At 42.9% G+C, this 19,780-nt stretch overlaps 2 protein-coding genes across 4 annotated transcripts in view; both read right to left on the bottom strand.

Annotated features, from left to right (window-relative positions):
- Positions 1-19,780, bottom strand: part of PRDM4 (PR/SET domain 4) — a 36,545-nt gene that overhangs the window by 10,549 nt on the left and 6,216 nt on the right. The window contains exons 4-12 of one of the 3 annotated variants that reach the window (XM_080935715.1): positions 16,969-17,154; positions 13,740-14,534; positions 11,919-12,068; positions 10,513-10,631; positions 9,175-9,260; positions 7,989-8,116; positions 7,151-7,465; positions 5,798-5,966; positions 1,510-1,818 (exon numbers count right to left, since the gene is read on the bottom strand). In XM_080935715.1, coding sequence (XP_080791841.1) covers positions 1,510-1,818; positions 5,798-5,966; positions 7,151-7,465; positions 7,989-8,116; positions 9,175-9,260; positions 10,513-10,631; positions 11,919-12,068; positions 13,740-14,534; positions 16,969-17,154 — 2,257 coding nt within the window. Of the gene's footprint in view, positions 1-457; positions 1,819-5,797; positions 5,967-7,150; positions 7,466-7,988; positions 8,117-9,174; positions 9,261-10,512; positions 10,632-11,918; positions 12,069-13,739; positions 14,535-16,968; positions 17,155-19,780 lie in introns of those variants that run through there. The other 2 variants (XM_080935716.1, XM_080935717.1) reach the window with 2 other exon arrangements.
- LOC308435242 (TATA-binding protein-associated factor 2N-like) lies at positions 18,050-19,609 on the bottom strand (the record flags this gene model as incomplete). Its single annotated transcript, XM_080935924.1, is given in 2 exon segments — positions 18,050-19,213; positions 19,217-19,609. Coding segments are annotated over 2 exon segments (1,515 nt in total). The 5' UTR covers positions 19,568-19,609.

Consider the following 19,780-nt stretch of genomic DNA (forward strand, 5'->3'; position numbering starts at 1 on the left):
TTTAAAATGTGCCACTTAAACTCACGGAAACCCACGAAGCTACATCCTTTAATTATTTTAAGGAGCATCTCTGTACAGGGCAAGTAAAAGAATTTAACCCAGTATGTGCTCCTGAGAAAAGGGAGAAATACTTGGGATGCTAGTAGCGAGAGAGGCTTCATGCTTTAGTATTAGCAGCCACCCACAGCGCTGACCTTCAACTGTAGACCTGCTCGTTTCCAAGGAGACAATGTGAAACACCTTAGGGTGGGAAGAGAGGCCACAAAGCCCGGCAGCAGTCTGATAGGATATGATCTCAACAAAACTAAGAAATGCTTCCTTTAACACTCAAATCCTCCACAAAGGACTGAGAAATTCCATACTTTCATTAAAAATGATTTTAATTCTTCCTAGAGGAATACAGATTTGAATGAAATACATTCATTCTATAAATACATTAGCAGCAAAACCTCCCCAGCAGAGTTTTCTATGAGCCTTGAGCAGGAAGGCATGTTCCATCAATCCTGTCAAGCTCAGGATGTGTCTGTCTGCTTCTTGATAAGAGCTGGGTGTGCCTGCTCACAGGGGGCGACTAATAAGCCTTCTCTATCTTCCAAATCCTTTGGAATCCTCTACACTTAGCTGGTGAGGACCTTCAGGAAGACAAACCCACCAATGCATTTGGAACTACTTGTTGCTTTCAGCTAGCAACATTTTAATGGTTTTCATAAAGTAAACCTACCAAAAAAAAAAAAAAAGCATTCCCCTTCTCATCCTGTAGGCGGAAGAACCAAGTCTGTCGGGTGAGCCCATGTGCACTTGCTGACTGGAGACTACCCAGCAGCATTATTTGAACACTGTATATTTTAGGTCCACTCTGAAAGATAGAAGGCTTTCCTGAAGATAGAGACATGGCTAGACCACAAAGATGTACACATGCACATAACTAGGTGGCTAACCTTAGCTTCCATTGAAGGTGGATTTCTGGACCTTTTCCTCAGCCACTGTCTGATAGACCATGACTGCTTCTTTACCTTCCCTCTCAACCCCGCTGAGACTGAGGAGCAGGATCTAAACTCCCAGTGATAAACAGTCACTCTACTTGCACAGCTGTGTTACAGTCCTCTCTGAGATGCACACCTACAATAGTGCATAATGTGACTTAGCCGTAGGATGGCTCAAGTCACGATGGCTGGAGGAAAATGGAACAATGTGAGATAAATCTGATTTGTTTGGACAAAAGGGCACTTTGACTCAAGCATAAATGCATCTCCCAAATTACCATGTAAATAAAAAACAGGTAACAAAAGCTGGCCCTTTTATTGCCACCCAAGACAGAAGCGTGCCTCGTCTCCCAGTCCCTTAAAGAATCCATTAGGACATTCTTCTAAGTGCTTTAGCTATCCCCACTCAGTCCACTAACAGTGGGTTAAGGATCAGAAAGCATTTCATATAAAAACCACTCCAGTGGGTTGGTTTTATGCTTCCCCGATGTGTGTTCCAGCCAAAGCAGGTGCTTCTTCCTCTTACTTATGTGCAGAGAGAGACTCGTCAGCTGAGTAAATGGTACTGCTCAGTCTACAGTCCTCTGTCCTCATGGAGTCTGTGAGATCTTCTTCCTCTGAGTCTTCATCCTCTTCCTCTTCCTGTGCTGAGGAACTGGAGGTGGGCTCTTTGCAGGTCTTCAGGTGGCGAGTGAGATGGTACTTAGTTAGATAAGCCTTTGTACATTTTTCACAGACATAATCTCGTTTTCCTTCGTGAGAATTGAGATGCTTCTTCAAGTGGTTTGTTCTCAAGAACAGTTTATCACACTTCGGACACTTGATCTGGCGTTCTCTAAGAGAAACATAAAAATTATATCTGCTTGGGGTGTAAACAACAATCAAGCTACAGAAATTCCCTAATCTCAGGCCTTCATAGGAATTAGAACCAGACTGCTTGTAGAGTACTATGCAAACAGAACAATCCACCATACGTTTCTTTCACAGAAAATGAAAACCTGTCATATTCACTCAAGTTGACCAAGTACAGTTTGTTCCCTTCCATTAATATGCAGTAATTAGAAAACGGTCAGCAAGTGGTTTCTCTTGTTCTTTATAGATATTCTGGTGGCTTTCAGCTTGAAGAAGTCTGAGGCCCACCTCTTCTGACCTCGACACCCTTACTTATGTGTACAAATAAGTCTTAAGAGAGAATAATGAGAGCTAGTTCAGCTGTGGAGGAACACTATGAAGGAAGGAAAAGGCTAGGACGGGCTCTGGGCCCAGCCAATTACATTAGCATCCCTAATGTGGGAGGGACCCTGTATTTATAACAGGCAGTGTTACACTGAGTCTTTCCCCACCATCTCCCACAGCCCCAAATTCCTATTTTGAAGCCCTAACTTCCAGGGTGAAGTGGGGCTTTCTGGAATTGGGTTTAGATACAGTAGAGAACATGGAGCCTAGAACTGTGTCTTAAATGAGAGAAAGGAACTGATGCTCTTGTTCTCATTCACATCCCTCTCACCATCTACCTTCAAACTAGGAGGCTGGGGGCTTAGCAAACAGTGCTATTTCCTCACAGCCCTGGAGGCTAGGGCAGGCAACTAGCTCATTCTGCCAAGTGCCCAACTTGAAGTGTAATCGCAGCTACTTCTTCCCGCTGGGATGCTGCTGGTGACAGCATTGTCTGAGCATCTGCCTAAGAGCACTCAGATGACCCCAGAGATCTCACCTCTTATACTGTACAACTTCTATTTGATAGTCAGGGTCTAATTAAAATCTCACAATGAAACTAATGAAGACATTATTGTAATCTTTTATAGGGTCAGAAGGCTTATGACCCTATAAAGAAGGGTTAGCGAATAAGACATTTGCCTGAAGCCCAACAACTTGAGTTAAATTCCCAAGACCCACAGGGAAGAAGGGAAGGTCTATAAGTTGTCTTCTGACCTCCATGTGAACACCACAGCATGTATGAATCACACAAACACGCACATACAAGTATTTCTTTAAAAGATTCTTTGGAGTGGTATAGCAAATACAGTGGTGCCTATCTGTGACCCGCTAGTCAGGAGGTTGAGATCAATGTGGGCTAAGCAAAATTCTCTAATGGAAAGGGGGTTGGGGGGAGTCCTTTTGAGAGCTACACTCAACTCCTCAGTTGAAACCAAAGAGACTCTTTAAAATATAACGTTTACAGTGAACTCCCCATCTTCCAACACTTGCTCAAAGCTGAGGACAATACTATCTATTGCATCTGCCTACTACCACTGTGACTAATAGCAAAGAGACCATTTCTTATGCCCAGATCCAATAAAACATTCCTAGGCAATCTGCCTGGCGTTCCCACAACCCATGCCCCTTGAATTAACACCTCTGTCCATCTGAAACAGAAGAGGTATGTCACCAAACATGACACCTCTTTCCATACAACTAATATTGGTAAACTCAAATCTTAAAAAAAATGCTAAATTGTTTCTCTATTAAACACACACACACACACACACACACACACACACACACACCCTTAGCACAGCAGGAAAGCCAATTCTGCTCACAGCTCACCATTATTCTGAGAATGAAATTTCCTTGGTAGACCTTCAACAGGGACAGAGCTCAGCAGAGTGAGTACCTACCTAGTTTCAAGAGCCCGTGCTGGACCCCCAGCACTGCATAAACAGTTCATGTGATCACAGCACTAACATTATCTTATCAGGTCATCCTAGGTATGTGGTGAGTTCAAGGCCAGCCAGGGATACATGAGACTGTATCTCAGAAAAGAGATTGTTTATGATGTAGGGTCTGACTCTCACCACTCTAAAGTACTGTTTTCTAACACAGAGAAACACATTTTATATTCTTTGCTTCTGTTTCTGCCTATGGTATTCTCACACCCTTGCTGCCATCTAAAATATTATTCTAACTCCTTATCGTTCTCTAGTTTCTTAATTCTAACTGACCTTAAGACGAAGCTTAAACAACTAGGGAATGTGGCCCAAGGCTGGCCTATGTGTCATCTCTTCAGTAATGGGGACTGGACCCCTGACCTAGGCCAGATAACTGCTCTTATTATTTAGCTGTATTGCCAACCCTTTGTTTTTAAGACTTTGTGTCTTGTTTGTTTTGTTTTTTTCAAGCCAGGGTTTCTTTGTGTAGTATAGCCTTGATTGTCCTAGAAACTGGCTCTGTAGACCAGGCTGGCCCTGAACCTACAGAGATCTCTGCCTCCCAAGTGATGGGATTAAAGGCTTGCACCACCATTGTCCAGCCCTTAAGATCTTTTTCTGTGTGTGGGAATATTCTGACTGCATGGTGCCTAAAGGCATGCTGGAACCCCTAAAACTGGAGTTATAGTCTGTTGTGAGCCTCCGTGTGGGTGTTTCTTTGAGAGCAGTCAGTACTCTTAACCACTGAGCCACCTTTCCAGTACCTCCCATTTCTGTTTTGACTGTCCTCTAACTCACAATGTGCCCGATTCAGTATCCTGAGTGGATGAGATATCAGGAGATTACTGCTAGACCAGGCTCAAGTGCTGCTTTGTACGGTCTTCAGCACCCAGTGCAACTCTGCATGGTAACTACTGACTATTTGTTCTCTTTCCAAACTTGGAGCTGTTTGAAGATAAAGACAATGTCTCTATCTCTATCCCCAACACAACACTGAGCATCAAGCATCCAAGAGCCCATTTTAAACACTTAATGCTTTAAACACATGGATAGAAATGAATGCAAAGACCATATAAAAATATGAAATCTTTCGCAGTATAGCCTGAGGACTTGCAAAGACATGTAGGTAGGAAAGGCCATGGAAAGCAAGCGAGTTTCCTGGAGATGGCCCACCACTGTGCGTGGCTGGAATGGGTGCACTCTGAGAGACACGGGCCTTGGAGACTTCGCCCCAGGATTGCTTCTCACTGCCAATAGGCCTTTCCTGCCACTATTACATAAATGACTCCTGGGCATCAGCCCACCTATTGGACAGATTTCCTACAGATCAATATAAAGATGTACCTTTATATAATAATGCTGTTTAGATGAATTACTAACTTCATAAAACTCCTGATTTGATTCAAATAATTTTAGGAAGAAAGGTTAACGAGATGGTTTGCCAAGAAGATATAATCAAGTTAGAATCAAGACTAGAATGTGTCCCTGCCTCACAGAACAGTAGAATACAATGAGCTTTCAAAAACTGCACTAAGAAGAAAAGAGTCTTGGGACAAAGTAAGAACAAGAAAAAAAACATTCATTCTAAGTCAAGTGGAAGGAGAAGGCCACATGTATGCAGTGAGATAAAACAAGGCCACATGAAACTGTCGTTTTGAACTTACAAGCTTACAGGATGAAATACACTTGAACTTACTATCAACATCCTTCACTAACTTATTTTTGTGCAGCATTAATCTGTGAGGTGATTTTATAAAGAACTTTTGTCTAGGTAGCTAACAAAGACTGAGAAAAAATAAGGTGTGGCTGTTGGGACTCTGCTCCATCCATCAAACGTTAGTATGTGTATATATGTCTGCCTGTAGGTGTGTACATACATATGTTAGTATGCATGTGCACTTGCAAAGTTGATGAAATTGATGGTCAAGCCCAGCTCAGACTGTGCGTGTGTATATGCACAACTTTCTCTTTCTCTCTGGCTCAGGAAAAGTTAATCAGCTCCAACTGGACACTGAGAAGCCCCTGAGTTAGAGCCCAAGTAATTTTTTTTTCTAATCCCCTGCTGCTATCAGGAGTCAACTGTCAGAGACCATCAGCTCTGGCCTCCAGCACCTCAGGTTCAGGACTGCACACACATGGGTCACCTCCAGCAAGCAGCATACTCACTGTGTGTGGATGAGCACATGCTGCTTGAGGTCCTGTCTCCGCATGAACAGCTTGTCACAGTAATCACACTTGAGATTCTTCTCACCCGTGTGGATGACCATGTGAGACTCCAAGTGAGCCTTCTGCGTGAAAGACTTGTCACACAAAGTACATCTGTAATTCTTCTGACCTGCAAATTATTCCAGGATATCACACTGAGAATCAAGTAACAACAGATTCTCTGACAAGGAGGCAAGTTTGGAGAAACAGCCCAAGAAAGAATCAAGCAGAAATGACTCCTGCCTGGCACAATACTCCCCTATGCTGTCTATCTAAAATTCATAACCTAAAGTAAAGCTAGCAAAGCCAGCAACTCTGACCTCCTGAGACCTCTTATCTAAAGTGTGTTTGCAGCTGCCACATAGACAAACTTGGAGGAAAAAACATTTTATGATATCAGTCTCTCCCTAACTTAAAAGAATTTGGGATTTGCAATGTAACAGTGTAAGGTACTTGTCTAGCACACCTGAAGCCCTAGTTTAATTTCCAGCGTATTAGCCAGGTATAGTGGTAAATGCTTTACAGCCCAGCACTTGGGAAGTTGATATAGGAGGGTCAGAAGTTCAAAGTCATCCTCAGCAAGCATGAGGCTTAAACTGGTGTAACGAGACTCACTTCAAAATAGAGAAATAACTCACACACTATAGCATCAATCTACAGGTCTATAGGTCTTTCATTGAATAATTTGTATTTTTCTTTTTTTTTTTTTTTTAAATGGTATGATCTCACAAAGCAGAAAGGAAATCAAATTCTTCCAAGTAAGTATATTTGTAAGAAAATTCTGGGATAAGGCCTAGCAAATTGGGAAAAAAGAAAAGAAAAAAAAAACAAGAAACTGAGAGGCTGGAGAGATGGCCAATGGTTAAAAGTACTGGCTATCTGGCTGCTCTTACAGAGGACCTGTGTTTAGTTCCCAGCACCCTATGGCAGCTCACAACCATCTGCAACTCTAATTCCAGGGATGGATGCCCTCTTCTGTCCTCCACAAGCACTGCATGCAAGTGGTACACACATAGGCAAAATATTTGTACACATAAAATACAAATAAGTCATTCTTTTAGAACTGTTTACACAAGTTTGGAAACTAGAAGCTCAACTATAAAAACCAGACTCCTTCCCACTACGTATTAGGACTTGGAAGTAACACCCTTAGGAGCTCAAGTGGCCACCTCACAGGCAACCGTCCAATGACATTCCATGGCTCACCTTCTATGGCATATTTTAACTCTACTTTCAATAATATCCTTCTGCCAAGTCTTTATGGCTGCAAATACTACTATAAAAACTGCCTGCCAGTGGTTCAATAGAGCTTACCTGTGTGTATTTTGAGGTGTGTCCGTAGGTTGCTTGGATCACTAAAAGCCTTGCTACAAAAATCACACTTGTGGGGCTTCATACCCATATGACCCATGAAGTGAACGTGGAGCTTGGAAGGGGAGATGAAAGCCTGGGGGCACATTGAGCACTTCCATTTCCTCTCCTTGCTGTGGCTGGGCCCATGGCTGCCGCTGTGGCCCTGGCTAGGGAGGTGACTATGGATATGGCTGGTCAGATGAGCTTTGAACTCTGAATAGGAATTGCACTCCTTGCCACAGTTACAGAGGTGAACATCTGGGTGCTCAGGAACACCTTTAAAAAAATAAATCAACGTCTGTTACTTTAACTTCAAAATTGTTCTTGACATTAATAACTGATGATTACAATTTCCCCTTCTACCAAAATGTCTGACTCACTGTCAAATTAAGAAGCCTCATTCAGTGCACTCCTATTCCTGTCATTTAAAATAGTGCTCCAGGATTAGTACTTGGTAAACATAGAATTGATAAGGTCCCCCCTCCCCCGAGAAAACATTTACATTTTGTAGTGCACACAAACTCTTAAGTAGACCTATAAATGTAACAAAACACATTAAATCAAACTGAAGGGGCTTTGCTAACTTTCAAGAAGCTCAAAAAAAGAATTCTTTCCCCAGGGATTTACAAGCCCTGACTCAAAGTCCTACAATAAAAGCTTGTTTATTTAAAAGTACCGATTTCTGTCACCTCATACCCTTGCTTTTATAAAGCTGCCACTGTAAAACCATTATCAATTGCTCTTCCTGGTCACTGATGGAGCTGCACTAGATTCATGGAAACTAGTCTCACAGACTTACCCATCTGTTGAGCATAATTCCGGCTATAATAGAAGAGCAGCTCATTTTCAGGAGGGATGTCTTGTGAGGTACAGAAGTAGATTTTTCCATCATGGGGATAGGCCACCAAATTCTGTTCTTCACGGTTCCTACATAATCACATGCAATAGATCAAGTGCAAGAGAAAGGTTCTCACGGTGTTGTTCAGGCTGGTTGTCAATGTCTGGCTTCATTAACTTTCCTGCTTGAGCCTTCTATATAGCTAGGGCTACAGTATATGCCACACTTGGCTAAGGATACTTTCCCCTTCAGTGCTGTGGTTGTTCTCTATCATTTCTGTAACTCTCTACCCTCCCCTACTAGGGACCGTGAAGAAACGTCATTCTTGCTTTAGAATGTAGGTGGTTATCCCTTTAGTCGGAAACATCAGTCTGTTAGCAGATGACAAACGAGTAAGGCAGGGTATGGGTAACTCACTCCTGTAACTCCGCACTAGAGAGGCAGACAGGACTGCTGACAGGAGCACTGCTCCAAGTTCCAGACTGAAGTACATAAGGAGATCCTATCTCAAAACAAACAGAAGCTAAACTAAAATGAAGTGTGTGTTTATTTCAAGACTGGGTCCTAATCTCTGTTCAGACTGACTTGCGACGTAGCCCAGGACAGCCCAGAACTTGCACAGGTTCCTACCTCAGGCTCCCAAGTACTGGTCACTGGCTATTTTAGGCCTGAGTCACAATGTCCATGAAGCCTTAAAAGTTCTTCCTGGGGATGGGGGGGCACCCTCATAGAAGCAAGGGGAGGGGAAACCAGAAGGGGATAACATTTGAAATGTAAATAAAATATATCAAAAAAAAAAAAAAAAGTTCTTTCTGACAAATACACATGAAAAGAGAAAGCTAACAGAAGTTAACTCCAATGATGGCCTGAAAGAGACCACGGCTGGTGTGAAGACGCAGTGTGAACTCACTGGCGACTGTATCGTTCCTTATTGGCCAGAAGTCAAAGACAATGTTTATTTAAGAAGACATATTCTGCTTTACAGTCACCGTCAGTCAGCTGCTACTAGACTGGAAATGCTGAAGAGGCTTGGGCTTGAGGACATCGAGTGGCAATATGTATTCATCAGCTCATCCATAGTTTATGCCGAGTTTTCTATTGAACAACTATCTGAATGGTAGCAATACCATTATGAAAGCAGCCTTACCTGGCTTTGCGCACAAACATCATCCAATTACACTCATTTTCATCAGTTGTAATGATGCAGAATTCTAGGACACCATTGTGGTATATCTGCCAACAGAAGGCGAGCACAGGTAAAGGGAACTGACCACCTCTTCTTTACTCATCTAGTACGAGCTCGCTAGAGCCCCTCCCGCTTCCAGAAATACAAGGAAGAGGTCTAGAGGTCTCCAGGTGCTACTCCGTGTACAGAATGACTTCACTATTGAGTACTTTTGGCTAAAAAGATAAACTACAGTCTACTTATCTATCCATCTTTACCAAAACTACCAGACAGGTTCCGTGGGAACGACCGTGTCCTTTAGGCAGAGAGCCAGCTCCACCCATTTTCCCAGTCAGACACTAAAATGAAAGTCCCCTATGGCGCACCACCGCTGCAATTCTGCACCCATCTCTATAAATATGTTACTGGTAAACCTACTGATGTCTTATTCCCATTAGGAAACTATAGAAATAATTGTAGCTAACTCTAAAACTGTTTCCTAAGCCAAATAATGAAGGAATGTTTAATTAACTAAATAACCTTTATTTTGTAAACAAAGTTCATATCCTCAGCAGCCTTAAGAAATCAAAATGCATAAAGTGGGGGCTGGAGAGATGGCTCAGTGGTTAGGAGCACTGACTGCTCTTCCAGAGGTCCTGAGTTCAATTCCCAGCAACCACATGGTGGTTCACAACCATCTATAACAGGGATCTGATGCCCTCTTCTGGTGTGTCTGTAGACAGGGACAGTGTACTCACATAAATGAAATAAATCTTTAAAAACGCATACAATGATTCAAACTGGGGCTGAGGTAGCCTGGTGTTTAAGAGCATTAGTTACTCTTGCAGAGGCTCTGGGTTCACTGACTTCCCAGCTTCCACAGGGAAGCTCACAACTACCTCTAGCTCCAGATCCCTCTTGTGGCCTCCATAGGCACTGCACACAAGTGCTACACACTCATTTAGGCAAACTACCCAAACGTAAGATAAAAGAGATCAGAATCATTGCATCAGTCCATAAAATGAAACCGGCACCAGTTTACCCATTTGTTCGACAGCTGGTAGACTGCTGTAGAACTTTTGTGACAGAAATAAGAGAAAATACAGTACAGAGAATGGACAGGTGAATGCATTCTCAGTCCTAGCCAATTCTGAGTTGCCATGCTTTAAACAATGAAAACTGCCCCCCAAAATGCCAAGCACCATGATGGCATGGCACAATTCCAACATCTAGGAAGCTGAAGAAGAAGCTCAGTTTAAAGTCAGCTTGGGCTACAAGATAGCAGTCGCAGCCACAGTCAGAAGCTCCTTCAACACTGACCTTCCAGACATGGTTCACTGCCTTGTCTGTCCACTCTGCTACTTCCATGGAGTGACTCTGCTGACCAATCAGAGGCCCGAAGCAAGTCCGCACAGGAATGGTTTCTGCAGTCCATACACCTATCAACGGAAGGACACCAACTATACAAAATGATTTAGACCACTGATAAGGGTATTGAGACAGGTGCATGTTCACCAAAGCTAACTAACATTTTTGATGTGTCAACAATCCTGAGACCGCTAAGACATGTAGGTCCTAGCCTAAAGTGACAGACAGAAGTAGCCAAGACAGCTCAGTGTCACTTGCCATGAAACCTTAATGACCTGAGTTCCACCCACAGAACTCCACTTCTGAAAAGATGACCTGTGACCTTCACATGTGTATCATGGCATGGCATACGTGTACCTGGCATATGTGTATCATGCATACGAGCACACACATACACACAAAATTAAATTGAAATGCAGAAACAAAATCAAATTCCCGTTATTTACACAGAAAACCCACATGCTTCCAAACACATTATTTTAGAATACAAGATCAGAAAGTTTATCAAAAAATAGCAATCTCTATAAACTAAATCAGCTTAATATAAAGCATGACTGTTATCTAACTGTTCAGCACTTTCAAGGTTCATGCCCAAGCTGTGGCTGAAAATAGCAGGTCCCATTTTGCATTTTCAAAGGACTGCCACAGTACTTCAGAAGCTAAGTTCCGATATGGGTGAGTCCTGGTAACTGATTTCTCCGTGATAAGGCTACACAGTACATATTTGAAGTCCACTTATCTTCTGGTCCACATTTTATTAGAAAACAAGTTTCAAGCAAGTGGCTTGGTAGCTGAGAGTGGGTGTCTGAGAACAGAGGTTGTCAAAGACACAGGCCAGGATTTGTGCTTCTACTCAATTCCGGTTCTCGGGAGAGGCTCCCACCTAAGCTTTCATAGGCTTACTGTTCTCATCAGAGAAGTCAACCATTCCCTAACATGTACAACTTTATTCCCTACTGTTAATTTGAAGCCACTGAATTTTTCACCAACTTACACACACACACACACACACACACACACACACACACACACACTCACTCACTCACTCACACACACACACTCTCACACACACACACACACACACTCACACACACACACTCTCACACACACACTCACACACACACACACACACACTCACACACACACACACTCTCACACACACACTCACACACACACACTCACACACTCACACACACACACACACACACTCACACACACACACACACACTCACACACACACTCACACACACACACACACACACACACACACACACACACACACTCACTCACTCACTCACTCACAGCACCACCCCCATAAAGACTGACTGGGATCTTGTGGTTTCTCCCAACATTCTTACCGACATCTGCTCCCACCATGGACTGGCGAAGAACAAGCTGCTTCGGGAGGGATAGTCTTGCTCTGCTCTCTATTGGTGTGTCAGGAACAAAAGTCACCGGCCCATGATCAGGGCAATCTGAGGGGTAGGCTCGGTCACAAAGAGTGCACCCTGCAGGCAGCACATGTCAAAGACAAATGGGTATAGTAACACATAAACTAAGTTACTCTTGCTATGAAATGCTATGTACTAAATGCAACAAGTAAGGATCTTAATCATTGACACTTAGTAATTGGAGACTTTACAGACGAATACAGAGGCTCCCCACCGACTGGCTTCTGCACTTCTGGACCTTACTGTTCACTGTATTCAGTTCCTTTGTACCTTTCCAGACAGTTTTATCCTACTGTCATGGCTATGATGATTCCCGGAAGCTAATCCCTCCCTGAGCTCCATTAGCTATCTCTACTGAGCACCTTACACACTGGATCAATGTCTAGAATGGATTTGTCACTCTTCCTTCCCAAAAGCTACCAATCTACTCTCCCACCTTGGAGCAGTTTTGTAGTTTCTCATTCAGAAACTTTATCCCACCTACAAGCTCTCATGGCTGTTCCACAAATGTTCTACTTTCTTCATCTTAGTCACTTCTACTGTGAGGAAATAATCACCTTCCCCTGAACTTCAGCATCATCTTCCTACAGTAACTGCCTCTAACAAACCTAACAGCTCACAATGCAGTAGAACCCCGTAAGAGGTAAATATTGATGACTCTTTTATTGTAGGCACTTACGGCTGCCGGCGGCTGCCATCCTATCAATCGCCTACCATCTTGTCTGTCTTCAGCCTCTGCTGAGCATACGCTGCCCTCTGTGGCTAATATGCCCTGAGCCTTCACAGCCCAGCTGTTCTTCAAGCTCCTTGAGCAACAGGAGCTTAACCCATCATCAGGCTTTTCCTGTTATTCTGTACTACAGCTGCCGGGCTGCAGGTCCCTCCTGCTCTGTACTGTTTTGGTAGGCTGCCCTGCTCCTGCATCTGGCAGAGCACTGCATACACTGAGCACATCAAAGTTTCCTGCATGGATTAAGCACACAGTGAAACCACTAAATCAACCATTTTACATGGTTTTGTTGCTGCCTAATAAAGAACTTTTACATGCCCAACCACAGTAATTTATATGCTCTAAGAAAAATCACTGTATATCAACTACATTTTCCCACAGTTACAAAAGTGAGCCAGCAACTCCTTTCTTCTGGCATTTGCTGAAAAAGCACGATGTATATCACCAAGATTATCTGTGTTAAGTTTCACACCTGTAAGGCTCTGTTTGAGAAAACGCCTTGAATATTATAGGGAAAACAGAGACATGACTACGCTGTCCGTTTACTCCAGGGTATCACCGTAAGAACAACGAGTTGTACTTTATTATTTGACTTGAGAAAATGGCACCAGATTCATAAAAGGACAGTTTGAGGGCAAAGAAAATTCCAAAATGAATTCTTTTTTATACTCCATTAACCTGACTATGTCACATTAACCATTAATCTGACTATGACAAACACTAGTTAGGACTATGGTACTTTAAGACCAACATTAAGGATCCAGAGAGATGGCTCAGCAATTTGCTACTCTTACAGAAGACCCAGGTTCAATTCCCAGAACCCCCACATTGGCTCACCATCTGTTACCCCAGTTTCAAGGAATCCAACACTGCCCTATCTTCTGCAGGCATTAGACATATATGTAATACGTGTACATGCAGGCAGGCAAAACCTTCAAACACACAATTTTAAAACACAAAGAAAGCATTTCCAGAAAAGAACAGTGAAGCACACTCACAAATTGTAAACAAGGTTGGCATGTTTTCCTTGTTTGAATTGGAGTCTTCCATTTGCAACGAAGATGGTACAAAAGACAAGCTGTCTGAGGACACATCTACATGACCTGTCCCCATGGCAACCTCCTGGGTAATGGAAGAGACAGCCACAGGCTCTAGGCTAAGGCCAACTTCCTGGAGAGAAACAGATTCTAGGGAGGCGAGGTTGTGTGAGGTAGAGAGTGCCACGCTTACAGAGTTGGTGCTCATGGCCACGGTGTGGATGGAGTCACTGAGGACACTGTCAGACATTCCACTGACCCGGTTTGCAATGTGGTCTGTCTCCATGACCACAGGGAGCTCCAGACCATTGCCATGAATGGGTATCACACCACCATGTCCAACAGTGTCTGCTGTAAGGCTGTTGCTCACAGAATCCACAGAGAGAGGTTCATGACTTCTGGAGCCACTTGGGATTTGAGTATGCTCTCCCGTAACACCATCCATTGTAAGCTCCTCTGCCATTCCATCTGTGGAGATTGGGCTGGTAACCCTAGAAACATTCTCCATAGTGATTGTTGTGTCCAATGCTACTTCATGGCCATCGTTAGGATGAAGACTTGGGGCACCATGTGTGTTTACAGAGCGAGAATCTATTGAAACAATGCCTAGTTCTAATCCAACATTTCCATTGGTCTGATAGGGATCTAGTGCTGAAGGGTTGTTGGTGATGGATAATGCTGTATTTCCATCAACATTTAGAGAGTTGGGGTGGATGTACTGAGGAGGTGGTCTGTCAGCTAAATAAGACAAAATGCCTGAGAAAAGAAGAGATATCAGATAATTAGTACATTGTTAAACATTAAACATGTCAAGTGTTAGGAACCATTTTTCTTACTAATACAGCTAAGTTAAATAACACACTACTTCTTTAATCAATGACTATACAAGTAGCTCATACACCATTCTGAGTTTCTCTATGGAACTCAAACCCTAAATACATGACGCTGATCTGAAGCCAATGAAACAACTTACATGGAACCGCCCTCCAACGTCTATGTGATTGCAATTCTTTGGCCCTAAGATGTAAAATGTGTGCTATACGCAGCAGCCTACAACTAAGTCCCTAAATGCCACTTTGGACTAATTTTTTTTTTTAATTCCAGTTTTTACTTTTACTTAATGGTAAAATTGGTTGCTCTTGTATTTTATGAAAAAAAAAAAATGATATTTTTAACCTTCATACATAAAAGCAAAATACTTTAACTGCTGTAAACCTTCAAAAGTTGATAGTAGTAATACCATACTGGTTTGTTTCTTCCTTTGATCAGAAAATAACTAAAGTGCTGCAGTGACCCTTTTATGTGGCATTCTTGGCTGCACAATAAAAAATATTTGGTGAAATACTGGGGGGACATTTGTGCTATAAAATATGTAAATGAACAATAAAATTCTTTAAGAACTTGTTATAAAACTATCAAAATATATTCATTCAACTATTCAAAATAAGCATATTTTACAGAAACTTTTTGGGGGAGAAGGTTGGGATCAAACCCAGGGCCTCAAAAACAAAAAAAAGTCTTACTGTAAAACTACATCCCAAATCCAAACTGCTAGTGGGAGAGTGTATATTAAAACACAGTGTATTATGAAACTTCCATTCACAGCAGCCTTCCCTAAACACCTGAGTGTATTCTGTATACACAAATAAGACACACTAAGTGCATCAGCTACAGTGAAAATAAAGTCTGGAAAAACCAAGCTGGCCACTGATGTAACAAACCATTAAATATCCGATCAGTGGACTTTTTTTTTTTTTTTTTTTTTTTTTTTTGAGACAGACAAAAGCTAGTCTAATCTGAATTCCTGATCTCCCTGCTTCATTTAGCCTCCCAAATGTTGGAATTGCAGGGGTATGCCATTTAAAGAGACCATTATAGGTGTTGGGCTCAGTGGCACACACCTTTAATCCCAGAGGCAGGCAAGTCTCTGAGTTCAAAGCCAGCCTGGTCTATGTAGTGAGTCGTTAGACCAGCCAGAACATAGCCTATTTCAAAAACAGGAGAGGAAGTGGGTTATGAAAAATCTAATATCAGGAGAAAATACTAAGTACAAAGACACACAATTGCAGAGAAGTCAGTCTTAATCATGAAAACCGCAGCAGCCAATGCTCCAAAATAAAAGATCGGCAGATGTGGCTTCCCTTCCTCCCTGTTTGCTAAATTTTCTAAAAAGTATATACAACACATTTAGTATATATATAACACATTTATAACAGAATAAAAGTCAATACGCTTTAAGCCAGGCAGGTTTAAAGTACAGAATTAAGCTGTTAAAGTACAGAATTAAAAAAACTAAATGGAAGTTCAGTGATGATAGTTGGCTTCGTAAGAAAACTGATTAGCACGGTACCATGGGGAACTGAAGACTGCTGTGTATGCCAAAGGGTCTGAGTTTGGATCCCCAACACCCACATGGAGCCCCATCTATAATCCCACAGATCACTGACGGGAGCGTCAGCAAGTTCTGAGCTCAGTGAGACCCCACTTCAATATTAAGGTAGAAACTAGCAGAGAAAGACAACTGATGTTAACCTCTAGCCTCATGTGCACATGCATCAACAGATACCTGCCCACTCATACACATGCATGCACACTACACGCATACACAGATGCAAAGAGAAAAATGGTAACACAAGCCAGGCACAGTGGGACTCATCTATAATTTTGACACTGAGGAGGAAGAGCTGGAAAGAAGGACTTAAATTTTGAGGCTACCCTTGTCTTAAGAGCAGATTCCAGGACTACAAATAAGACAGATCCTGTCTCAAGCCAACAACAAAAATCCTTCATGCCTGTAGTCCAGCACTTTGAAGGTGGAAAGGAAAAAGATTGGGAGCAAGGGCATTCTCATGTATTGGTAGTTACGCAGCCTCAAAAAAAGAGGGGTGGGCATCAGCTGTAGCTCATCAGTAAAGTGCCTTTCTAACATGCATGAGGTCCTAGGTTCAATCTCTACCACTTCAAAACATTAGAACAATTAAAAAAAAAAAAAAAAAAAAAAAAAAAAAAAAAAACTGCTATCAGATTTAAATTGCTTTTTTAATACTGAAATGAATACATATTCTAAGCGAAGTACACAAATAACAAACCCAGAGAGAAAAAGATGTCAACTCTAATCAACCCTAATCTCCTAACACTGAGGTCAAAAGTTGGTTCTACTCCCCACCCCACAAGGAACTACAAAACTTACCAGGTAGAATGGTTCTGAAGTAACTGCTCTCTAGGTGAGGGTAAGGTGGTGGAGGTAGGGTATAGTTTCTTTCAGGTAACCCACACATTACTCCTCGATCTCCGATGCCCATGGGGAGCATCAGAGACAAGGCAGAAGGCAGAGAGCTCAGGGAGGGACCCAGGTTCGGAATTGCCACTGGAAGTCCTAAAAAAGAAAAATACATTTCTTAATTAAAAGATTGGTACCTAAAAACACCACTGACAAAAACTCTTATTTACAGAGACAAAACCAAAATCTTACCCTGGTAGCACTTTCTAATCCAAGAGAGAATTGGGCTACATCTATAACAAACATACACACAGTCCTAGTCCCCAAATTACTTCTCAGAAAGGGTCTATTTAGCTCGGGTTGACCTACGATCTTCTAGAATGCTAGACTCAGAGATGTGCATGAGCAAACCTGACCTCAAACGAGATCAGTGTGAATGTGCGCACATCAGGTTTTTAAAATATCTGCTAAATATCCCAACAATTAACAATCTAGTTTAAATAACAGCCAAGAGGAAAAAACATTGAAAACAAAACAACGAATCGTGTCCGGAGAGGCGACTCAGTGGTTAAGAGACCGTGCTGCTCAACAGGAGCAGGGAACCAGGGCTCAACTGCCAGCACCCTGTCAGAGGGACTCTGGCTCCAGGACAAGCCTCTGCAAGGCACCTGCCCTCATGCGCACACTCTAAGACAGACAAAAACAAAAGCTATTCACAGGTATGTTCTTATTCTTTTTTTTTTTTTCCCCACAAAAAACAAGCACCTTTTATTGCAGTATTACAAAACACATTCCATTTTGGCAATATTTTACAACGCACTTAGCTTTAAGGATTGGGAAGGAGAAGGTGGAAAACTAAAAGGGAAAATTTTGATGGATATTTCTAAAAGGAACTGTCCCCAGCCCTCCCACCCAAATAAAAACCCAATGTCAATTTCACTACTCAAGAGGCCATGAGGAAAGCAGCAGGCACACTCTGACAATTCCCCATGGATCATGTCAGAGACAAAGGAATATTTGAAACAGTCATCAGTACGGTCGGTTGTGCTGATCATTTCTGATCATTTCTGTAGTCGTTTCTTCCTCCCATTTTGCCGCCATAGCCACCTCGGTCTCCTCCATAGCCACCTCTGTCACCTCCATAACCCCCACCTCTGTCTCCTCCGTAGCCACCACTTCGGTCTCCACCATAGCCTCCACTGCCACCACCACGATCTCCTCCATAGGCCCCTCGGTCTCCTCCATAGCCCCCTCGGTCTCCACCATAACCACCCCCACTCCTGTCTGAACCATAGCCACCCCCACTTCTATCTGAACCATAGCCACCTCGGTCTCCACCTCTGCCCCCATGACCTCTGTAGCCCCTTTCTCCACCGTAGCCTCTCCCCTGGAAATCTCCCCCTGAGGGACGAGAGTCCTCTGGCCTAGGTTCATTGCACTGATTACAGGAATTTCTTCGAGCGAAGTTATTATTTCCACATGATAGATTAGGACAAATCCAGTCCCCATTCTTGGGGTCTCCACCTTGCCCCTGAAAACCTCCACGCCCTCTATATCCTCCATGACCTCGTCTTCCACCTCCACTTCCACCACCTCTCATGAATTCAGGTCTTCTAGTGGCAAATGACACTTTAATGATGTTTCCATGGAATTCTTTTCCATCAAACCAATCAATGGCTGCCTTAGCTGATGGAGGGTCATCAAATGACACTGTTGCTTCCCCTTTTGGCTTTCCTGTGTCTTTGTCTGTGTAAAGAATTATCATTGGTTTTCCAGTCTTTTTGTTAGTCTTGATAATTCCTATTTGCTTAAAGAACTCTCCCACTTGATCTGTAGACACCCCCTCCCCAAGTCCTTGCACAAAGATTGTGTTGTTATCTGAATTATCAGACTCTGAATGGGCATCTGGTCTGGGTCCATAATCCCTGTGACCACCAAAATTTTTGAAGCCACCGCGGTCACCACCACTTGGTCCTGTCATAAGACCTCTTCCATCCTTGTCATATCCCCCACGCCCTCTACCTCCTCCCTGTGACCCGCCATATCCTCTATTATCTTCTCTATACCTACTCACATCACAACGGTCATCTTGTATGTGGTGGCTGTAGTTTTCCCTTTGTGAATGGTAAGACTGCTGGTTTTGATTATAGGAATCATGTTGCTGATAATTGGATTGCTCATCATATGAGCCTTGATGCTGATCATAACCTGACTGTTAGTCATAAGAAGAATCTTGCTGACCATAGTCTGACTGCCCATATGAAGGTGCTCTTCCACCTTGACCTCCTGATGATTCCGTGTTTTGTTGTCCCTGGTTATTATATGATTGCTGGCCATAAGAACTCTGCTTTTGATTCTCATAACTACCATAGGACTGTGAATAACCTGATTCATTTTGTCCATATCCGGAGTAACCACCATAGTTTTGTCCATACGAAGAATCAGTTGTTTGTCCATAGCCAGAATAGCTTTGTGTTGTTTGTCCATAGCCTTGATTGCCTTGATTTCCATAGGAAGAATAACTTTGCTGCTCACCCCCAGACTGACTGTAACTTCCAGAATCTGACATGACTAACAGCCTCGGCGCAGAGCCCCCCCACGGCCCTCGGAGAACAAGGAAAACGAAAAACCAAGCGGCGCGGCTGCTGGAGCTGCTCTGAGGGCGGCGCGGCAGGCTGAGGCCCATTCTTATTCTTATGACTGTACACTTCACGTTTATAACACTCAAACGCTTGGCATGGTGGTGCATTACTGTACTCCCAGTACCAGAGAGGCTGAGGCA

The sequence above is a fragment of the Micromys minutus genome, assembly GCF_963924665.1.
Source record: "Micromys minutus genome assembly, chromosome: 22".
Lineage (NCBI taxonomy): Eukaryota > Metazoa > Chordata > Mammalia > Rodentia > Muridae > Micromys > Micromys minutus.